Genomic DNA, 22,515 nt, shown 5'->3' on the forward strand with positions numbered 1-22,515 from the left:
GGTGAACGGGACTGGGTGTGAGTTAGGACACGGGGCAGTGAGCACGGGGTGATGGGTGAACGGGACTGGGTGTGAGTTGGGACACGGGGCAGTGAGCACAGGGGGTGATGGGTGAACGGGACTGGGTGTGAGTTAGGACACGGGGCAGTGAGCACAGAGGGTGATGGGTGAACGGGACTGGGTGTGAGTTAGGACACGGGGCAGTGAGCACAGGGGGTGATGGTGTGAACGGGACTGGGTGTGAGTTAGGACACGGGGCAGTGAGCACAGGGGGCGATGGGTGAACGGGACTGGGTGTGAGTTAGGACACGGGGCAGTGAGCACAGAGGGTGATGGGTGAACGGGACTGGGTGTGAGTTAGGACACGGGGCAGTGAGCACAGGGGGTGATGGGTGAACGGGACTGGGTGTGAGTTAGGACACGGGGCAGTGAGCACAGGGGGCGATGGGTGAACGGGACTGGGTGTGAGTTAGGACACGGGGCAGTGAGCACAGGGGGTGATGGGTGAACGGGACTGGGTGTGAGTTAGGACACGGGGCAGTGAGCACAGGGGGTGATGGGTGAACGGGACTGGGTGTGAGTTAGGACACGGGACAGTGAGCACAGGGGGTGATGGGTGAACGGGACTGTGTGTGAGTTAGGACACGGGGCAGTGAACACGGGGTGATGGGTGAACGGGACTGGGTGAGAGTTAGGACACGGGGCAGTGAGCACAGTGGGTGATGGGTGAACGGGACTGGGTGTGAGTTAGGACACGGGGCAGTGAGCACAGGGGGTGATGGGTGAACGGGACTGGGTGCGAGTTAGGACACGGGGCAGTGAGCACTGGGTGATGGGTGAACGGGACTGGGTGTGAGTTAGGACACGGGGCAGTGAGCACAGGGGGTGATGGGTGAACGGGACTGGGTGTGAGTTAGGACACGGGGCAGTGAGCACAGCGGGTGATGGGTGAACGGGACTGGGTGTGAGTTAGGACACGGGGCAGTGAGCACAGGGGGTGATGGGTGAACGGGACTGGGTGTGAGTTAGGACGCGGGGCAGCGAGCACAGGGGGTGATGGGCGAACGGGACTGGGTGTGAGTTAGGACACGGGGCAGTGAGCACAGGGGGTGATGGATGAACGGGACTGGGTGTGAGTTAGGACACGGGGCAGTGAGCACAGGGGGTGATGGGTGAACGGGACTGGGTGTGAGTTAGGACACGGGGCAGTGAGCACATGGGGTGATGGGTGAACAGGACTTGGTGTGAGTTAGGACACGGGGCAGTGAGCACAGGGGGTGATGGGTGAACGGGACTGGGTGTGAGTTAGGACGCGGGGCAGTGAGCACAGGGGGTGATGGGTGAACGGGACTGGGTGTGAGTTAGGACACGGGGCAGTGAGCACGGGGGGTGATGGGTGAACGGGACTGGGTGTGAGTTAGGACACGGGGCAGTGAGCACAGGGGGTGATGGGTGAACGGGACTGGGTGTGAGTTAGGACACGGGGCAGTGAGCACGGGGTGATGGGTGAACGGGACTGTGTGTGAGTTAGGACACGGGGCAGTGAGCACAGGGGGTGATGGGTGAACGGGACTGGGTGTGAGTTAGGACACGGGGCAGTGAGCACAGGGGGTGATGGGTGAACGGGACTGGGTGTGAGTTAGGACACGGGGCAGTGAGCACAGGGGGTGATGGGCGAACGGGACTGGGTGTGAGTTAGGACACGGGGCAGTGAGCACAGGGGGTGATGGGTGAACGGGACTGGGTGTGAGTTAGGACACGGGGCAGTGAGCACAGGGGGTGATGGGTGAACGGGACTGGGTGTGAGTTCGGACACGGGGCAGTGAGCACAGGGGGTGATGGGTGAACGGGACTGGGTGTGAGTTCGGACACGGGGCAGTGAGCACAGGGGGTGATGGGCGAACGGGACTGGGTGCGAGTTAGGACACGGGGCAGTGAGCACAGGGGGTGATGGGTGAACGGGACTGGGTGTGAGTTAGGACACGGGGCAGTGAGCACGGGGTGATGGGTGAACGGGACTGGGTGTGAGTTAGGACACGGGGCAGTGAGCACGGGGGGGTGATGGGTGAACGGGACTGGGTGTGAGTTAGGACACGGGGCAGTGAGCACAGGGGGTGATGGGTGAACGGGACTGGGTGTGAGTTAGGACACGGGGCAGTGAGCACGGGGGGGTGATGGGTGAACGGGACTGGGTGTGAGTTAGGACACGGGGCAGTGAGCACAGGGGGTGATGGGTGAACGGGACTGGGTGTGAGTTAGGACACGGGGCAGTGAGCACAGGGGGTGATGGGTGAACGGGACTGGGTGTGAGTTAGGACACGGGGCAGTGAGCACAGGGGGTGATGGGTGAACGGGACTGGGTGAGAGTTAGGACACGGGGCAGTGAGCACAGTGGGTGATGGGTGAACGGGACTGGGTGTGAGTTAGGACACGGGGCAGTGAGCACGGGGTGATGGGTGAACGGGACTGGGTGCGAGTTAGGACACGGGGCAGTGAGCACTGGGTGATGGGTGAACGGGACTGGGTGTGAGTTAGGACACGGGGCAGTGAGCACAGGGGGTGATGGGTGAACGGGACTGGGTGTGAGTTAGGACACGGGGCAGTGAGCACAGCGGGTGATGGGTGAACGGGACTGGGTGTGAGTTAGGACACGGGGCAGTGAGCACAGGGGGTGATGGGTGAACGGGACTGGGTGTGAGTTAGGACGCGGGGCAGCGAGCACAGGGGGTGATGGGCGAACGGGACTGGGTGTGAGTTAGGACACGGGGCAGTGAGCACAGGGGGTGATGGATGAACGGGACTGGGTGTGAGTTAGGACACGGGGCAGTGAGCACAGGGGGTGATGGGTGAACGGGACTGGGTGTGAGTTAGGACACGGGGCAGTGAGCACATGGGGTGATGGGTGAACAGGACTTGGTGTGAGTTAGGACACGGGGCAGTGAGCACAGGGGGTGATGGGTGAACGGGACTGGGTGTGAGTTAGGACGCGGGGCAGTGAGCACAGGGGGTGATGGGTGAACGGGACTGGGTGTGAGTTAGGACACGGGGCAGTGAGCACGGGGGTTGATGGGTGAACGGGACTGGGTGTGAGTTAGGACACGGGGGCAGTGAGCACAGGGGGTGATGGGTGAACGGGACTGGGTGTGAGTTAGGACATGAGGCAGTGAGCACAGGGGGTGATGGGTGATCGGGACTGGGTGTGAGTTAGGACACGGGGCAGTGAGCACAGTGGGTGATGGGTGAACGGGACTGGGTGTGAGTTAGGACACGGGGCAGTGAGCACAGGGGGTGATGGGTGAACGGGACTGGGTGTGAGTTAGGACACGGGGCAGTGAGCACAGGGGGTGATGGGTGAACGGGACTGGGTGTGAGTTAGGACACGGGGCAGTGGGTGATGGGTGAACGGGACTGGGTGTGAGTTAGGACACGGGGCAGTGAGCACAGGGGGTGATGGGCGAACGGGACTGGGTGTGAGTTAGGACACGGGGCAGTGAGCACAGGGGGTGATGGGCGAACGGGACTGGGTGTGAGTTAGGACACGGGGCAGTGAGCACAGGGGGTGATGGGTGAACGGGACTTGGTGTGAGTTAGGACACGGGGGCAGTGAGCACAGGGGGTGATGGGCGAACGGGACTGGGTGTGAGTTAGGACACGGGGGCAGAAGGAGTCTAGGATGAGCTCACGTTTACGTAGGGTGGAATGTGGGAGGCCGGCCAGGAGTGCGTCGGAATAGTCAAGTCTGGAGGTAACAAGGCAGGGATGAGGGTTTCAGCAGCCGATGAGCTGAGGCAAGGGCGGAGACGGGCGATGTTACGGAGGTGGGGATAGGCGGTCTTGGTGATGGTGCGGAGATGTGGTCGGAAGCTCGGCTCGGTCCGACCGGACGCCCAGGTGGTGAACAGTCTGGTTGAGCCTCGGACAGTTGCCCAGGGAGAGGGATGGAGTCGTGCGGGCCGACGGAACGCAGTTTCGTGGCGGGGACCAAAGGCAGTTCAGTTGGAGTAAATTTCTGCCCATCCGCTGCTATTTGAAGCTAAACTCTGACAAGGGGGACACGCTGGTTAAAGGCAAGCTCAGGACTGATGTCGGATGCACTTCGACTGAGAGAGAGTGATCAGTACTTGGAACAGGCTTCGGGCTCGGAAGTGAAAGCAAAAATAACTGTGCACAGAATACAAGACTGGCATTTCTGTAGCTTTGTTCACGTTGGCCTTTATTGCAAGGGGGTTGGAGTATAACAGTGAGGAAGTCTTGCTACAATTGTACAGGGCCTTGGTGAGACCACACCTGGAGCACTGGGCACAGTTCTGGTCTCCTTATCTGAGGAAGGATATACTTGCCTTGGAGGCGGTGCAACGAAGGTTCACTAGATTGATCCCTGGGATGGGGGGATTGTCCTATGAGGAGAGATTGTGTAGATTGGGCCGATACTCTCTGGAGTTTAGAAGAATGAGGTGTGATCTCATTGAAACGTATAAGATTCTGAGGGGGATTGACAGGGTAGATGCTGAGAGGCTGTTTCCCCCCTGGCTGGAGAGTCTAGAACCAGGGGTCACAGTCTCAGGATAAGGGGTCGGCCATTGAGGACTGAGATGAGGAGGAATTTCTTCACTCAGAGGGCGGTGAATCTTTGGAATTCTCTACCCCAGAGGGCTGTGGAGGCTCAGTCGTTGAGTATATTCAAGGCTGAGATCGAGAGATTGTTGGACTCTCGGGGAATCGAGGGATCGGGCGGGAAAGTGGAGTTGAGGGTCGAAGATCAGCCATGATCTTATTGAATGGCGGAGCAGGCTCGAGGGGCCGAATGGCCGACTCCTGCTCCTAATTCTGATGTTCTTGGCCCCCCTCTGGAATATCCTGAAGCGTTACACAGCCAATGACTCACCTCTGAAGCGCTGCGCCTCGTGTAGGCGGCCAGTTTGGGCCCAGCAAGGAGCCACACACCAAACATGATTGCACAGTGATTGCTGTTACAGAGGCTGCGGAGCTAACGTCGACAGCAGGGATGGTTCTGGCGTGCGAGTGGTGCCCTTGCTCCGTGTAGCTTGCTTGCAGGGTTTGGCTTTGAGGCAGCTTCATTTAGTTGACTTGTCTGGATGACTTTAAAGAAAAATGAGGGCACAGCATGATCCCACCTTCACTGAAGCGTACGAGAGCATGGGCCTTACACTAAACATCCGTAAGACGGTCCTCTACCAACCTGCCCCCGCCACACAGTGCTGCCCCCCGATTATCAAAATCCACGACAAGGCCTTGGACAACGTGGGCCACTTTCCATACCTCGGGAGCCTACTGTCAACAAGGGCAGATGACGAAGTCCAACCCCGCCTTCAGTGTGCCAGTGCAGCCTTCGGTCGCCTGAGGAAGAGAGTGTTTGAAGACCAGGACCTCAAACCCGGCACCAAGCTCATGGTCCACAGAGCAACAGTGATACCCGCCCTGCTGTATGCCTCAGAGACATGGACTACATGTACAGCAGGCACCTCAAAGCACTGGAGAGGTACCACCAACGCTGCCTCCGCAAGATCCAGCAAATCCATTGCCAGGATAGGCGCACCAACGTCAGTGTTCTCGCTCAGGCCTACATCCCCAGCATCGAAGCGCTGACCACGCTCGATCAGCTCCGATGGACGGGTCACATTGTCCGCATGCCCGAAACGAGACTCCCAAAACAAGCGCTCTACTCGGAGCTCCGACAGGGCAGGAGAGCCCCAGGTGGGCAGAGGAAACGCTTCAAGGACACCCTCAAAGCCTCCTTGAAAATGTGTAACATCCCCACTGACACCTGGGAATCCCTGGCCCAAGACCGCACAAAGTGGAGGAGAAGCAACCGGGAAGGCGCCGAACACCTCGAGCCTCTTCGCCGGGAGCAAGCGGAAGCCAAGCGCAAACAGCGGAAGGAGCGCACGTCAACCCAAGCACCCCACCCACCCGCCCCATCAACCACCGTCTGCCCCATCTGTGACAGAGACTGTAGGTCCCGCATTGGACTCATCAGTCACCTGAGAACTCATTTTTAATGTGGAAGCAAGTCTTCCTCGGTTCCGAGGGACTGCCTAAGAAGTAAGGATAAGGAGGCATGAGATGAATGGCTTGTTGGTCAGTTTTTCCTGATGTTGGTTGAGGGATAAACATTGGCCCCAATAGTGGCCGTGGGATCTTTAACACCCAACCGAACGTCTCATCAAAAAGGTGGCGCCTCCGATAATAATTCGAGCTCGGTTAGGATGGGGGGTGCTGCACTTGGGCCCACTGACCCTAGGCTGAGAATGTGGGGGGAGGGAGGTGGAATCTGGTCTCTCTGCTGGCCAGTGACCCCTGCTGAAAAATGCACCGCGTCCCGTTCACCCATCACCCCTCTGCTCGCCGAACTACATTGGTTCCCAGTCCGGCAGCGTCCTGATTTAAAAATTCTCATCCTTGGTTTTAAATCCCTCCATGGCCTCCTCGCCCCTTCCTATCTCTGTAACCTCCTCCAGCCCCACAACCCTCGGAAATCTCTGCGTTCCTCCAATTCTGGCCTCTTGTGCATCCCCCGATTTCCATCGCTCCACCATTGGCGGCTGTGCCTTCAGCCGCCTGGGCCCCGAGCTCTGGAATTCCCTCCCTAAACCTCTCCGCCTCTCTCTCCTCCTTTAAGACGCTGCTTAAAACCGACCTCTTCTTAAGATCTCCTTATGGGGCTCGGTGTCAAATTATAGAAACATAGAAGATAGGAGCAGGAGTCGGCCATTCGGCCCCTCGAGCCTGCTCCGCCATTCAATGCGATCATGGCTGATCATCCAAATTCAGTACCCTGTCCCTGCCTTCTCCCCATATCCCTTGATCCCTTTAGCCTTAAGAAATATATCTAACTCCTTCTTGAATATATTTAATGAATTGGCCTCAACTGCCTTCTGTGGTAGAGAATTCCACAGGTTCACCACTCTCTGGGTGAAGAAATTCCTCCTCATCTCTGTCCTAAATGGCTTACCCCTTATCCTTAGACTGTGACCCCTGGTTCTGGACTCCCCCGCCATCGGGAACATCCTTCCAGTGTCTAGTCCTGTTAGAATTTTATAAGTTTCAATGAGATCCCCTCTCATTCTTCTAAACTCTAGCGAATATAAGCCTAATTGACCCAATCTCTCCTCATACGTCATTCCTGCCATCCCAGGTATCAGCCTGGTGAATCTTCGCTGCACTCCCTCCATGGCAAGAACATCCTTCCTCAGATAAGGTGACCAAAACTGCACACAATATTCAAGGTGTGGTCTCACCAAGGCCCTGTACAACTGCAGCAAGACATCCTTGTTCCTGTACTCGAACCCTCTCGCTACGAAGGCCAACATACCATTTGCCTTCTTAACCGCCTGCTGCACCTGCATGCTTACCTTCAGCGACTGGTGCACAAGGACACCCAGGTCTCGTTGCACTTCCCCTTCTCCCAATCTATTGCCATTCAGATAATAATCTGCCTTCCTGTTTTTGCCACCAAAGTGGATAACCTCGCATTTATCCACGTTATATTGCATCTGCCATGCTTCTGCCCAATCACCCAACCTGTCCAAATCATCCTGGAGTTTCTCGGCATCTTCCTCACAGCACACACGCCCACCCAGCTTGGTGTCGTCTGCAAACTTGGAGATATTACATCTAGTTCCCTTGTCTAGATCAATAATCTATATTGTGAATAGCTGCCTTCAGGGATCTATGTACATGCACACCAAGGTCCCTCTGATCCTCTGTCCTTCCTAGGATCCTACCTTGCCTTGTTAGTCCTCCCAAAATGTATTATCTCACACTTTTCAGGGTTAAATTCCATTTGCCACTGTTCTGCCCATCTGACCATCCCATCTATATCGTCCTGTAGCCTGAGGCTTCCCTCCTCGCTATTTACCACTCCACCAATTTTCGTGTCATCTGCGAACTTACTGATCATGCCTCCTACTTTCAAAGGCCGAGTGCCGGGGTGGGGCGGATCCTGAGTGTGAAGCCCTGCCTCGGGGAGATAACGGTGGGGGAGGGGAGAGGCGTTTCTTTTTAAAGTAACGCGTAAAGAATTAACTGCAGTTCTTGCCGTCGGCGGACAAGAGGCTTGTGTGTCTCCCCTGATGATGTTCTGTGTCTGTTTAAATCGAAGCTGTGGCGTCGGGTGTCTTGCTCAGTGGAAGCTGCGAGGGGTGTCGGAGCCCGTTTCAGGGCAGTCTCTGTAAATACATGGGGGGGGGGCGCGGGAAGGTCGGGGCAGCGATCGGCATTCACGTCACCGAAAGGAGGTCCGAGTGTTTTCAGCAGCAGCCCGTTCAGACACAGGCGGCTGACTGCTTGCTGTCCTCTCGGGCTCTGGAGTCAGTGACTCACTGTCGGGCAGATACACACCCTGGGACCAGGAGCTGTCGCACCGGACCGGCGCTCCGAATCACTGCAGCCTGCAAACGCTTGACGGCTGGAGTGGGGAAAAAAGACAGACTCTCATCTCTCCAGCACCTTTCACCGCTTCAGGACGTCGCAGAGCCCTTCACAGCCAATGAAGTACTTTTATTTGAAGTGTGGTCACTGTTGTAATGTAGGAAACGCGGCAGCCAATTTGCGCACAGCAAGCTCCCACAAACAGCAATGTGATAATGACCAGATCATCTGTTTTAGTGATGTTGGTTGAGGGATAAATATTGGCCCCAGGACCCCGGGGAGAACTCCCCCCCTGCTCTTCCAATAGCGGCCGTGGGACCTTTTACGTCCACCCGAGAGGGCAGTCGGGGCCTCGGGTTTAATGTCTTATTCAAAAGTAGGTACCTCCGACAGTGCGGTGCTCTCTCAGTACCGCCCCTCCGACAGTGCGGCCCTCCCTCGGAACCGCCCCTCCGACAGTGCGGCGCTCCCTCGGTACCGCCCCTCCGACAGTGCGGCGCTCCCTCGGTACCGCCCCTCCGACAGTGCGGCGCTCCCTCGGAACCGCCCCTCCGACAGTGCGGCGCTCCCTCAGTACAGCCCCTCCGACAGTGCGGCGCTCCCTCGGAACCGCCCCTCCGACAGTGCGGCGCTCCCTCGGTACCGCCCCTCCAACAGTGCGGCGCTCCCTCAGTACCGCCCCTCCGACAGTGCGGCGCTCCCTCAGTACTGCCCCTCCGACAGTGCGGCGCTCCCTCAGTACCGCCCCTCCGACAGTGCGGCGCTCCCTCAGTGCCGCTCCTCCCACAGTGCGGTGCTCCCTCAGTACCGCCCCTCCGACAGTGCGGCGCTCCCTCAGTACCGCCCCTCCGACAGTGCGGCGCCCCCCTCAGTTCTGCCAGTGAGGACTGTTGGCCTGGATTTTGTGCTCAAGCCTCGGGAGTGGGGCTCGAACCCTTGACCCTCTGACTCGGAAGTGAAGGTGTGCAGACACCTCCCGGTGATCCAGTCACTCAGTGGGATAATGTCAGCGATTGGATTCCGCACACTCGCATTGTTCCTGTTCATCTCTCAAACTCAGCCCTGTGTGACTGACTGAAAACCGACATCAAAGGCTAGTTTCCCTTCTGACCAGGGGACTGTGTGTTGACCTTTTGTCTGAGGGACAGAAGGAAGAATCAGAGAAAGTCAGGAGGAGGCCATTCAACCCCTCGGGTCTGCTCCACCGTACGTTCACAGCCTGGCTGACCGGCACCTCAACAACATTTAGCTGCCTTCGTCCACATCCCTCGACACCCTTACCTAACAAAGATCGTGCGATCTCTACCTAACAAAGATCGTGCGATCTCTGCCAGCAAAGCTGTTATTTTGTATGTAGTGATCGCTATCTAGTGACCACCGCCCTCTTCTGATAAACACAGGCCTGAGGATGTGGGCCGAGCATGGGATGGGGCGCTGCTGCAGTCGAATATCCTACCGACACTCGCTGTGGGGGCTCGTGGCTGGCTGGCTGGACGCGAGGAAGGGAGAGGCCAAATAAATCTGGCTCACTCGCTTCACTGCAGGGTTCTAGCAGCACCCTGGAGTCCGGGTCAGTGAGGGGACAGGAGAGTCTGCACATCAGCCATCTGTGTGTCTGGCACTTCTCCAAAGGAAGAGGGTGTTCCCATAAACATTTCTGTGTACAGGGAGCTTTACTCTGTATCTAACCCGCGCTGTACCTGCCCTGGGTGTGTTTGATGGGACAGTGTAGAGGGAGCTTTACTCTGTATCTAACCCGTGCTGTACCTGCCCTGGGAGTGTTTGATGGGGACAGTGTAGAGGGAGCTTTACTCTGTATCTAACCACGTGCTGTACCTGCCCTGGGAGTGTTTGATGGGGACAGTGTAGAGGGAGCTTTACTCTGTATCTAACCCGTGCTGTACCTGCCCTGGGAGTGTTTGATGGGGACAGTGTAGAGGGAGCTTTACTCTGTATCTAACCCCGTGCTGTACCTGCCCTGGGAGTGTTTGATGGGACAGTGTAGAGGGAACTCCCCCCTGCTCCTGTTCGAAATAGTGGCCGTGGGATCTTTTACGCTAACTTGAGAGGTTTAACGTCTCATCCAAAAGACGGCACCTCCAACCAACGTAAGGTGCGCGTTCTCGCAGCACGGGACCGGCTTTTCAATGTTAAACTTCACGGATGCGTTAAACTGTGAGTGGGCCATGCACCCAAAAGAATTACAGGGAACATTGCCTCCGACAGTGCGGCGCTCCCTCAGTACCGCCCCTCCGGCAGAGCGGCGCTCCCTCAGTACCGCCCCTCCGACAGTGCGGCGCTCCCTCAGTACTGCCCCTCCGACAGGGCGGCGCTCCCTCAGCACCGCCCCTCCGACAGCGCGGCGCTCCCTCAGCACTGCCCCTCCGACAGTGCGGCGCTCCCTCAGTACCGCCCCTCCGACAGTGCGGCGCTCCCTCAGTACCGCCCCTCCGACAGTGCGGCGCTCCCTCAGTACCGCCCCTCCGACAGTGCGGCGCTCCCTCAGTACCGCCCCTCCGACAGTGCAACGCTCCCTCAGCACTGCCCCTCCGACAGCGCGGCGCTCCCTCAGCACTGCCCCTCCGACAGCGCGGCGCTCCCTCAGTACCGCCCCTCCGACAGTGCGGCGCTCCCTCAGTACCGCCCCTCCGACAGCGCGGCGCTCCCTCAGCACTGCCCCTCCGACAGCGCGGCGCTCCCTCAGTACCGCCCCTCCGACAGTGCGGCGCTCCCTCAGTACCGCCCCTCCGACAGTGTGGCGCTCCCTCAGTACCGCCCCTCCGACAGTGCGGCGCTTCCTCAGTACCGCCCCTCCGACAGTGCGGCGCTCCCTCAGTACCGCCCCTCCGACAGTGTGGCGCTCCCTCAGTACCGCCCCTCCGACAGCGCGGCGCTCACTCAGTACCGCCCCTCCGACAGTGCGGCGCTCCCTCAGTACTGCCCCTCCGACAGTGCGGTGCTCCCTCAGTACTGCAGCGGGGAAGTGTCTGCATGGATTATGGGGTGCTAGTCTCTGCAGTTGGGGGCTCGAACCCTCTGACTCCGAGGCGAGAGTGAGACCCAGTGAGCCACGGCCGGCCCCCTTGTCGTACGAGGCTGATGAAATCCTTCTCTCTGTGCGTGTAGAGTTAGTGTAACCCTCTTCCTTTCTGTACACAGCCACGAACCAGTGGTTCATCCCAGCTGTGAGAGGGGACATCCCGCCCGGATGTGCTGCGTATGGCTTTGTGTGTGACGGTACCCGCTTATTGGTGTTCGGGGGAATGGTGGAATACGGAAAGTACAGCAACGACCTCTACGAACTGCAGGTACCAATTGCCTGGTGTTAACACCGTGTCTCCGAGCTCTGGTTCAACGCTAAGCTGCTTGCGGAGTTTAACTGACTCATTCAGACATCTCCAGCTCTTCCGCTCTCTCTATCTCTATCTATCTATCGCTCTCTTGACTTCCATCTCTCTCTTCTATCTCTCACTCTATATTTTATTCATTCACATCCCGTGAATGAGTAAAAGGAACACGAGCCTCCTCCCACCTCTTCCTCTGACCCGATCTGCGTACCCTTCTATTCCAGCTTCCCCTTAAGTACTGTTACGAACAGTACTTGTATGATTTGACACAGACTAGATCTTCTCGAACCGTATACTGATGCGCTGCAGGAGGCCATTCGGCCTGTCGTGCCTGTGCCGGCTCTTTGAACGAGCTCTCCAATTAGTCTCACTCCCCCCTGCTCTTTCCCCACAGCCCGGCACATTTCTCCCCTTCAAGTATTTCTCCAATTCCCCTTTTGAAAGTTACTATTGAATCTGCTCCCACCGCCCTTTCAGGCAGCGCGTTCCAGATCACAACAACTCGCTGCGTAAAAAACATTCTCCTCATCTCCCCTCTGGTTCTTTTACCGATTATCTTCAATCTGTGTCCTCTGGTTACCGACCCTCCTGCCACTGGAAACAGTTTCTCCTTATTTACTCCATCAAAAGCCTTCATGATTTTGAGCACCTCTATTAAATCTCCCCTTAACCTTCTCTGCTCCAAGGAGAACAACCCCAGCTTCTCCAGTCTCTCCACGTCACTGAAGTCCCTCATCCCTGGTACCATTCTGGTCAATCTCCCCTTAACCTTCTCTGCTCTAAGGAGAACAACCCCAGCTTCTCCAGTCTCTCCACGTCACTGAAGTCCCTCATCCCTGGTACCATTCTGGTCAATCTCCCCTTAACCTTCTCTGCTCTAAGGAGAACAACCCCAGCTTCTCCAGTCTCTCCACATCACTGAAGTCCCTCATCCCTGGTACCATTCTGGTCAATCTCCCCTGCACCCTCTCCAAGGCCTTGACATCCTTCCTAAAGCCCAGAACCGAACTCAATAATGCAGCTTGGGCAAACTAGTGTTTTATAAAGGTTTAGCATAACTTCCTTGCTTTTGCACTCTATGCCTCTATTAGTAGAGCCCGGGATGCTTTCTTAACAGCTTTCTCAACATGTTCTGCCACCTTCAACGATTTGTGCACATACACCCACAGGTCTCTCTGTTCCTGCACACACAATGTTTAAATACGTTTTGAACTAAACATTTAAATAAAAGCAATTTTTTTTTAAGTTCAGGAGGGAAGGCAGGCTGAGAGAAGAGTGTCTTTCCTCGCCCTAATTTGAGTTCTTTTTAAACCGCAAATGAACTTGAGTTTGGAAAGCAGCAGCAAACGGCGACTCTTGATTAGCATGAGCCGTGGTGGGTTTAGAAGATGCAAACATTGCTAAAATAGTGACTGCTACGAGAGGGAGATAAAACAGCGAGTAACAGACTGGACGCACAAACGGCCAGGAGCCAACCACGCAAGCGGCCCAGCTCTTGGAGTAACTGATCTCCCCCTCCCCTTCTCGTTGCACAGGCTAGCCGGTGGGAGTGGAAGAGACTGAAGCCCAAACCGCCCAAGAACGGGTCGTTGCCGTGCCCGCGATTGGGGCACAGCTTTTCCCTGGTTGGAAACAAGTGCTACCTGTTCGGCGGCCTGGCAAACGACAGCGAGGATCCCAAGAACAACATTCCACGGTAAGGAGCGCTGGGCGGGAAGTCGGATCGGCGCGGGCGGGCGGGGGGGAACGTGCGCGGAGGTGGCTGAATGTGCAGGGCCCGTACAACAAACTTGCATTTATACCGCACCTCCAATGTGGTAAAACGTCCCAAGGCCCCCCTTCACAGGCGCGTTATCAGATGAAAATTGACACCGAGCCACATAAGCAAATCTATATATATAAAAGAGCTCTTCTGTCTGTCCCGATGTCTGTCTGTCCCGATGTCTGTCCGTGTTCTATACGTTTGAAAGTTACAGAGCGTACCGACGCGCGCGTCGCCTCAAAAGAAAGCTTGCGATTCTGGACCGGTCATAGGCGTATTTACGTTTCGGCCGGACAAAAACCGCGCCCGCGGTATCCGAAAAACGTTCAGCGTTCCGCTCATTAGCATCTCATTAGCGACCGTGTGACGTCGAGGTCGACCAATCGGACGGGCGCGTGCCATCCTACAGTTGAGTGTCGAGTGACTCGACGATTGACCAATCCTACGCTTCGGTGACCTGACCGGTCGACCAATCGGTGCGTGTGTGGGCGGGCCTTATCCTTCTGAACCGAGGTGAGTGGCCGCCATCTTGATTTTTCACAATTTTTTCCCCCACACTTTCTGTGTGTTAGGGAACTAAGGTAAATATTTTAATGATGTGTTAGGGAATTAAATAACAATTTAATGGGGGGGGGGGGGGGAGAGCCTCGGGAAATCGCGGGGGGGGGGCGGAGAGAGCCTCGGAAAATCGCGGGGGGGGGGGAGAGCCTCGGGAAATCGCGGGGGGGGGGGAGAGCCTCGGGAAATCGCGGGGGGGGGGGGGAGAGCCTCGGGAAATCGCGGGGGGGGGTTGGAGAGCCTCAGGAAATCGCGGGGGGGAGAGCCTCGGGAAATTGCGGGGGTGGGGGGAGCCTCGGGAAATCGCGGTGGGGAGGGGAGAGCCTCGGGAAATCGCGGGGGCGGGGGGGAGAGCTGATGAGTTTAAAAAAAAGAGGCCGCCAGTTGCGCGGCCGCCTTGACGACGGCACGCATTCGCACGGCCCCCGTTACCCCGGCAACGGGGCACGCCGGCGGTCTTGAAACCACGCATGCGCACGGCCCGCCACCCCGTCACGCCAGTTCCGCAGCCGCCTTGACGCCGGCACGCATGCGCACGGCCCCCGTGACGCCAGCACACAGCCTCGTGAGATCGCGGGGGGGGCGAGCCTCGGGAAATCGCGGGGGGGGAGGGGGTGGGGGAGGATAGGTGTGTGGGGGAGGGAGGGAGGGAGGGAGACGGGAGGGGAGGGAGAGGAGGGGAGGGAGAGAGGGGAGGGATAGGACAGGGAGAGGACATGACAGGGAGAGGGGGGACACACGGGCAGGGAGACCAAGCGCCCCAAAATTGCCCTCGCAACGCGGGGCTCCCCAGCTAGTTATTATTAAATGGAGTGAGGCTACAAAATGCTGCAGTACAGAGGGATCTGGGGGTCCTAGTACATGAAACACAACCAGTTAGCATTCAGGTACAGCAAGTAATTAGGACGGCTAATGGAATGTTGGCCTTTATTGCAAGGAGTATGGAGTATAAAAGTAGGGAAGTTTTGATGCAACTGTACAGGGCGTTGGTGAGACCACACCTGGAGTACTGCGTACAGTTTTGGCCTCCATATTTAAGGAAGGATATACTTGCATTGGAGGCAGTTCAGAGAAGGTTCACTGGGTTGATTCCTGGGATGAAGGGGTTGACGTATGAGGAAAGGTTGAGCAGGTTGGGCCTATACTCATTGGAGTTTAGAAGAATGAGAGGGGATCTTATTGAAACATATAAGATTCTGAAGGGGGATTGACAGGGTGGATGCGGAGAGGATGTTTCCCCCAGTGGGGGAATCTAGAACTCGGGGGCACAGTTTCAGAATAAAGGGTCGCCCCTTTAAGACGGAGATGAGGAGAAATTTCTTCTCTGAGGGTCGTGAATCTTCGTAATTCTCTACCCTGGAGAGCTGTGGAGGCGGAGTCACTGAATATATTCAAGGCCGAGATTGACGGACATGAACGACAGGGGAGTCAAGGGGTATGGGGAGAGAGCGGGAAAGTGGTGTTGAGGACAAGCACGGTGGCATAGTGGTTAGCACTGTTGCCTCACAGCGCCAGGGACCCGGGTTCGAATCCGGCCTCGGGTGACTGTCTGTGTGGAGTTTGCACATTCTCCCCGTGTTTGCGTGGGTTTCCTCCGGGTGCTCCGGTTTCCTCCCACAGTCCAAAGATGTGCGGGTTAGGTTGATTGGCTCTGATAAATTGACCCTTAGTGTTAGGGGGATTAAATACGTGGGGTTACGGGGATCGGGTGGGATATGTGTTGGTGTAGGGGTTACGGGCATCGGGTGGGATATGTGTCGGTGCAGGCTCGATGGGCCGAAATGGCCTCTATCTGCACTGTGGGGTTTCTGTGATTCTGTGAAGATTGGATCAGCCGTGATCTTATTGAATGGCGGAGCAGGCTCGAGGGGCCGAATGGCCGACTCCTGCTCCTAACTCTTATGTTCTGTAAGGAGATACTTGGTCAAAGAGGTCGGTTTTAAGGAGCGTCTTAAAGGAGGAGAGAGAGGCGGAGAGGTTTACGGAGGGAATTCCAGAGCTCGGGGCCCAGGCGGCTGAAGGCACGGCCGCCAATGGTGGAGCGATGGAAATCGGGGGGATGGGCAAGAGGCCAGAATTGGAGGAGCGCGGAGATCTCGGTGGGGGTCGCAGGGGCTGCAGGAGATAGGGCGGGGCAATGGACGGATTTGAACACGAGGATGAGAATTTTAAAATTGGAGGCTTTTGGTCATCTGTCCTAATATCTCATGTGGCTCGTTCTAAAATTGTGTTTGATAATCGCTCCTGTGAAGCGCCCCGGGACGTTTCACGATGCTGAAGGCGCCGGATAAATGCAAGTTGTTGTTGCTGGACCGGGAGCCACTGTAGGTCAGCGGGGTGAACGGGGCTCGGGGCGAGTTAGGACACGGGTAGCAGAGTTAACAGACGGTGGTGCATGGGAGGCCACCCAGGAGAACATTGAAATAGTCTTAAGGAGTGGCGTTGGCAATCCAGATCCCACAGAGCCAGGCTGGTACCCGAGACCTTCCCGTCTCCTCCAGCATCATTTCCGTTTCCTTCACGGGTCCCGTTGACTTTATCATGGCTGTTTTCTGGGTGAGGTTTGTAATTTTTGATCTGCTTCCAGACATTGCTGAATGGTTTGAGCCCTCCCTGTCCCTCGGACTTTGTCCTTGTGCACCAGTCGCTGAAGGTAAGCATGCAGGTGCAGCAGGCGGTTAAGAAGGCAAATGGTATGTTGGCCTTCGTAGCGAGAGGATTCGAGTACAGGAACAAGGATGTCTTGCTGCAATTGTACAGGGCCTTGGTGAGACCACACCTGGAGTATTGTGTGCAGTTTTGGTCGCCTTATCTGAGGAAGGATGTTCTTGCCATGGAGAGAGTGCAGCGAAGATTCACCAGGCTGATACCTGGGATGGCAGGAATGACGTATGAGGAGAGATTGGGTCGATTGGGCTTATACTCGCTGGAGTTTAGAAGAATGAGAGGGGATCTCATCGAAACTTATAAAATTTTAACAGGACTAGACAGACTAGATGCAGGAAGGATGTTCCCGATGGCGGGGGGAGTCCAGAACCAGGGGTCACAGTCTAAGGATAAGGGGTAAGCCATTTAGGACAGAGATGAGGAGGAATTTCTTCACCCAGAGATTGGTGAACCTGTGGAATTCTCTACCACAGAAGGCAGTTGAGGCCAATTCATTAAATATATTCAAGAAGGAGTTGGATATATTTCTTAAGGCTAAAGGGATCAAGGGATATGGGGAGAAAGCAGGGACAGGGGACTGAGTTTGGATGATCAGCCATGATCTCATTGAATGGCGGAGCAGGCTCGAGGGGCCGAATGGCCGACTCCTGCTCCTATCTTCTATGTTTCTATGTCCCTGGGACACTCTCTCTCTCTCTCTCTCATGTACCCCTTCCCTCTCCTCCAGATATTTGAACGACGTTTACATTTTGGAGCTAAGACCAGGCTCGGGGGTGCTGAGCTGGGACAATCCTATCACCTACGGGGTGCTGCCCCCTCCGCGGGAATCTCACACTGCCGTCATCTACACCGACAAGGACATGAAGAAATCCAAGCTGATCATCTACGGAGGGATGAGCGGGTGCCGCCTTGGGGACCTCTGGACACTGGACATCGGTAAGGGGAAGGGGGTTTAATCCAAGGTTCGTCTGTGCAGGGTAAGGGTTCCACAGACACCTCGTACATGAGGAAGGATTCCGTTCACAAGTCGCTCCTTTCGCTTCTCAACTCATTGAATCACTGTTGCCTGCCCTGGGAGTGTTTGATGGGGACAGTGTAGAGGGAGCTTTACTCTGTATCTAACCCGTGCTGTACCTGCCCTGGGAGTGTTTGATGGGGACAGTGTAGAGGGAGCTTTACTCTGTATCTAACCCGTGCTGTACCTGCCCTGGGAGTGTTTGATGGGACAGTGTAGAGGGAGCTTTACTCTGTATCTAACCCCGTGCTGTACCTGCCCTGGGAGTGTTTGATGGGGACAGTGTAGAGGGAGCTTTACTCTGTATCTAACCCGTGCTGTACCTGCCCTGGGAGTGTTTGATGGGGACAGTGTAGAGGGAGCTTTACTCTGTATCTAACCCGTGCTGTACCTGCCCTGGGAGTGTTTGATGCGACAGTGTAGAGGGAGCTTTACTCTGTATCTAACCCATGCTGTACCTGCCCTGGGAGTGTTTGATGGGACAGTGTAGAGGGAGATTTACTCTGTATCTAACCCGTGCTGTACCTGCCCTGGGAGTGTTTGATGGGGACAGTGTAGAGGGAGCTTTACTCTGTATCTAACCCGTGCTGTACCTGCCCTGGGAGTGTTTGATGGGGACAGTGTAGAGGGAGCTTTACTCTGTATCTAACCCATGCTGTACCTGCCCTGGGAGTGTTTGATGGGACAGTGTAGAGGGAGCTTTACTCTGTATCTAACCCGTGCTGTACCTGCCCTGGGAGTGTTTGATGGGGACAGTGTAGAGGGAGCTTTACTCTGTATCTAACCCGTGCTGTACCCGCCCTGGGAGTGTTTGATGGGGACAGTGTTGAGGGAGCTTTACTCTGTATCTAACCCGTGCTGTACCTGCCCTGGGAGTGTTTGATGGGACAGTGTAGAGGGAGCTTTACTCTGTATCTAACCCGTGCTGTACCTGCCCTGGGAGTGTTTGATGGGGACAGTGTAGAGGGAGCTTTACTCTGTATCTAACCCGTGCTGTACCTGCCCTGGGAGTGTTTGATGGGACAGTGCAGAGGGAGCTTTACTCTGTATCTAACCCGTGCTGTACCTGCCCTGGGAGTGTTTGATGGGACAGTGTAGAGGGAGCTTTACTCTGTATCTAACCCGTGCTGTACCTGCCCTGGGTGTGTTTGATGGGACAGTGTAGAGGGAGCATTACTCTGTATCTAACCCGTGCTGTACCTGCCCTGGGAGTGTTTGATGGGGAGAGTGTAGAGGGAGCTTTACTCTGTATCTAACCCGTGCTGTACCTGCCCTGGGAGTGTTTGATGGGGAGAGTGTCATAGAGTCATAGAGTCATAGAGTTTTACAGCACAGAAAGAGGCCCTTCGGCCCATCGTGTCTGCGCCGCCCATCCATCCCTGTCCAGTCTAATCCCATTTTCCAGCATTTGGTCCATAGCCTTGTATGCAATGGCATTTCAAGTGCTCATCCAAATGCTTCTTGAATGTTGTGAGGGTTCCTGCCTCTACCACCCTTTCAGGCATTGAGTTCCACATTCCAACCACCCTCTGGGTGAAAAAGTTCCTCCTCAAATCCCCTCTAAATCTCCTGCCCCTTACCCTGAATCTATGCCCCCTTGTTATTGACCCCCCTACTAAGGGGAAAAGTTCCTCTTTGTCTACCCTATCTATGCCCCTCATCATTTTGTACACCTCAATCAGGTCCCCCCTCAGCCTTCTTTGCTCCAAGGAAAACAACCCCAGCCTGTCCAGCCTCTCTTCATAGCTGAGGCGCTCCATCCCAGGTAACATCCTGGTGAATCTTCTCTGCACCCTCTCCAAAGCAATCACATCCTTCCTATAGTGAGGCGACCAGAACTGCACACATTACTCCAGCTGTGGCCTCACCAGCGTTTTGTACAGTTCCATCATAACCTCCCTGCTCTTATATTCTATGCCTCGGCTAATGAAGGCAAGTATCCCATATGCCTTTTTAACCACCTTATCTACCTGTTCCGCTGCCTTCAGGGATCTATGTACATGTACACCAAGGTCCCTCTGACCCTCTGTACTTCCTAGGGTCCTACCACTCATTCATTGTGTATTCCCTTGCCTTATTTGTCCGTCCAAAATGCATCACCTCGCACTTTTCAGGGTTAAATTCCATTTGCCACTTTTCCGCCCATCTGACCAACCCGTTTATATCGTCCTGTAGCCTGAGGCTTTCCTCCTCACAATTTACCACCCCACCAATTTTCGTGTCATCTGCGAACTTACTGATCATACCTTTTACATTCTCATCCAAATCATTTATGTAGATCACAAACAACAAGGGACCCAGCACCGATCCCTGAGGTACCCCACTGGACACAGGCTTCCAGTCACAAAAGCAACCTTCGACCATCATCCTCTGCCTCCTGCCACTCAGCCAGTTTAGGATCCAACGCGCCAAGGCACCCTGGATCCCATGGGCTCTTACCTTCTTGACCAGTCTCCTATGCGGGACTTTGTCAAAAGCTTTACTGAAGTCCATGTAAACCACATCCACAGCATTTCCCTCATCCACCCCCTAGTCACCCCCTCGAAAATTCAATCAGATTTGTCAGACATGATTTACCCTTGACAAAGCCATGCTGACTATCCCCGATTAATCCTTGCCTCTCCAAGTGGAGACTAATTTTGTCCCTCAGAATTTTTTCCAATAATTTCCCTACCACAGATGTTAGGCTCACTGGCCTGTAATTCCCTGGTTTATCCCTGCTACCCTTCTTGAATAATGGTACTACGTTAGCTGTTCTCCAGTCCTCTGGTACATCCCTGTGGCCAGAGAGGTTCTGAAAATTTGTGTCAGAGCCCCTGCAATCTCCTCCTTTGCCTCCCACAGCAGCCTGGGATACATCTCGTCTGGGCCTGGGGATTTATCCACTTTTTGGCCTGCTAAAACCGCTAGCACCTCCTCCCTCTCGATGCTAATATGTTCAAGTATGTCACAGCCCCTTGCCCGATTTCTATGTCTGCATCGTCTTTCTCCATAGTGAACACAGATGCAAAAAATTCATTTAAAACCCTGCCTACATCATCTGGCTCTACACACAGATTGCCACTTTGGTCCCTAATGGGCCCTACCCTTTCCCTGGTTATCCTCTTGCCCTTAATATACTTATAAAACATCTTAGGATTTTCCTTTATTTTGCTCGCCAGTGTTATTTCATGGCCCCTCCTCGCCCTCCTAATTTCTTTTTTAAGTATGCCCCTGCATTTTTTATACTCCTCTAGGGCTTCTTCCGTCTTTAGTCTTTTGTAACTGCCAAAAGCCCCCCTTTTATTTCTAATGCATTTTTGTATATCCCTTGTCATCCAAGGTTCCCTTTGCTTGTTGGTCCCACCCTTGACCTTTACAGGAACATGTTGGCGTTGTACTCTCTCTATTTCCCTTCTGAAAGTCTCCCACTGTTTTGATGCGGATTTTCCTATAAGTAGCTGCTCCCAGTCCAATTTGGCCAGATCCTGCCTTATCATATTAAAATCGGCCTTCCCCCAATTTAGAACCCTTATTTCCGGGCCGTCTTTGTCTTTTTCCATGACCACCTTAAATCTCACTGAATTGTGGTCACTGTCGCCAAAATGCTCTCCTACTGAGTGTAGAGGGAGCTTTACTCTGTATCTAACCCGTGCTGTACCTGCCCTGGGAGTGTTTGATGGGACAGTGTAGAGGGAGCTTTACTCTGTATCTAACCCGTGCTGTACCTGCCCTGGGAGTGTTTGATGGGGACAGTGTAGAGGGAGCTTTACTCTGTATCTAACCCGTGCTGTACCTGCCCTGGGAGTGTTTGATGAGACAGTGTAGAGGGAGCTTTACTCTGTATCTAACCCGTGCTGTACCTGCCCTGGGAGTGTTTGATGGGACAGTGTAGAGGGAGCTTTACTCTGTATCTAACCCGTGCTGTACCTGCCCTGGGAGTGTTTGATGGGGACAGTGTAGAGGGAGCTTTACTCTGTATCTAACCCGTGCTGTACCTGCCCTGGGAGTGTTTGATGGGGACAGTGTAGAGGGAGCTTTACTCTGTATCTAACCCGTGCTGTACCTGCCCTGGGAGTGTTTGATGGGGAGAGTGTAGAGGGAGCTTTACTCTGTATCTAACCCCGTGCTGTACCTGCCCTGGGAGTGTTTGATGGGACAGTGTAGAGGGAGATTTACTCTGTATCTAACCCGTGCTGTACCTGCCCTGGGAGTGTTTGATGGGGACAGTGTAGAGGGAGCTTTACTCTGTATCTAACCCGTGCTGTACCTGCCCTGGGAGTGTTTGATGAGACAGTGTAGAGGGAGCTTTACTCTGTATCTAACCCGTGCTGTACCTGCCCTGGGAGTGTTTGATGGGACAGTGTAGAGGGAGCTTTACTCTCTATCTAACCCGTGCTGTACCTGCCCTGGGAGTGTTTGATGGGGACAGTGTAGAGGGAGCTTTACTCTGTATCTAACCCGTGCTGTACCTGCCCTGGGAGTGTTTGATGGGGACAGTGTAGAGGGAGCTTTACTCTGTATCTAACCCGTGCTGTACCTGCCCTGGGAGTGTTTGATGGGGACAGTGTAGAGGGAGCTTTACTCTGTATCTAACCCCGTGCTGTACCTGCCCTGGGAGTGTTTGATGGGACAGTGCAGAGGGAGCTTTACTCTGTATCTAACCCGTGCTGTACCTGCCCTGGGAGTGTTTGATGGGGACAGTGTAGAGGGAGCTTTACTCTGTATCTAACCCGTGCTGTACCTGCCCTGGGAGTGTTTGATGGGGACAGTGTAGAGGGAGCTTTACTCTGTAT

The 22,515-nt window shown here is 55.2% G+C and overlaps 1 protein-coding gene across 1 annotated transcript in view; it reads left to right on the plus strand.

Annotated features, from left to right (window-relative positions):
• LOC147086673 (host cell factor 1-like) overlaps window positions 1-22,515 on the plus strand; it is a 95,384-nt gene that overhangs the window by 6,677 nt on the left and 66,192 nt on the right. The window contains 3 exon segments of the mRNA XM_085978297.1: window positions 11,551-11,699; window positions 13,274-13,434; window positions 17,453-17,661. Coding sequence (XP_085834423.1) covers window positions 11,551-11,699; window positions 13,274-13,434; window positions 17,453-17,661 — 519 coding nt within the window.

This window comes from Somniosus microcephalus, unplaced genomic scaffold (genome assembly GCF_052327205.1).
Source record: "Somniosus microcephalus isolate GS21.2 unplaced genomic scaffold, FLI_Smic_1.0 unresolved_chr7, whole genome shotgun sequence".
NCBI lineage: Eukaryota > Metazoa > Chordata > Chondrichthyes > Squaliformes > Somniosidae > Somniosus > Somniosus microcephalus.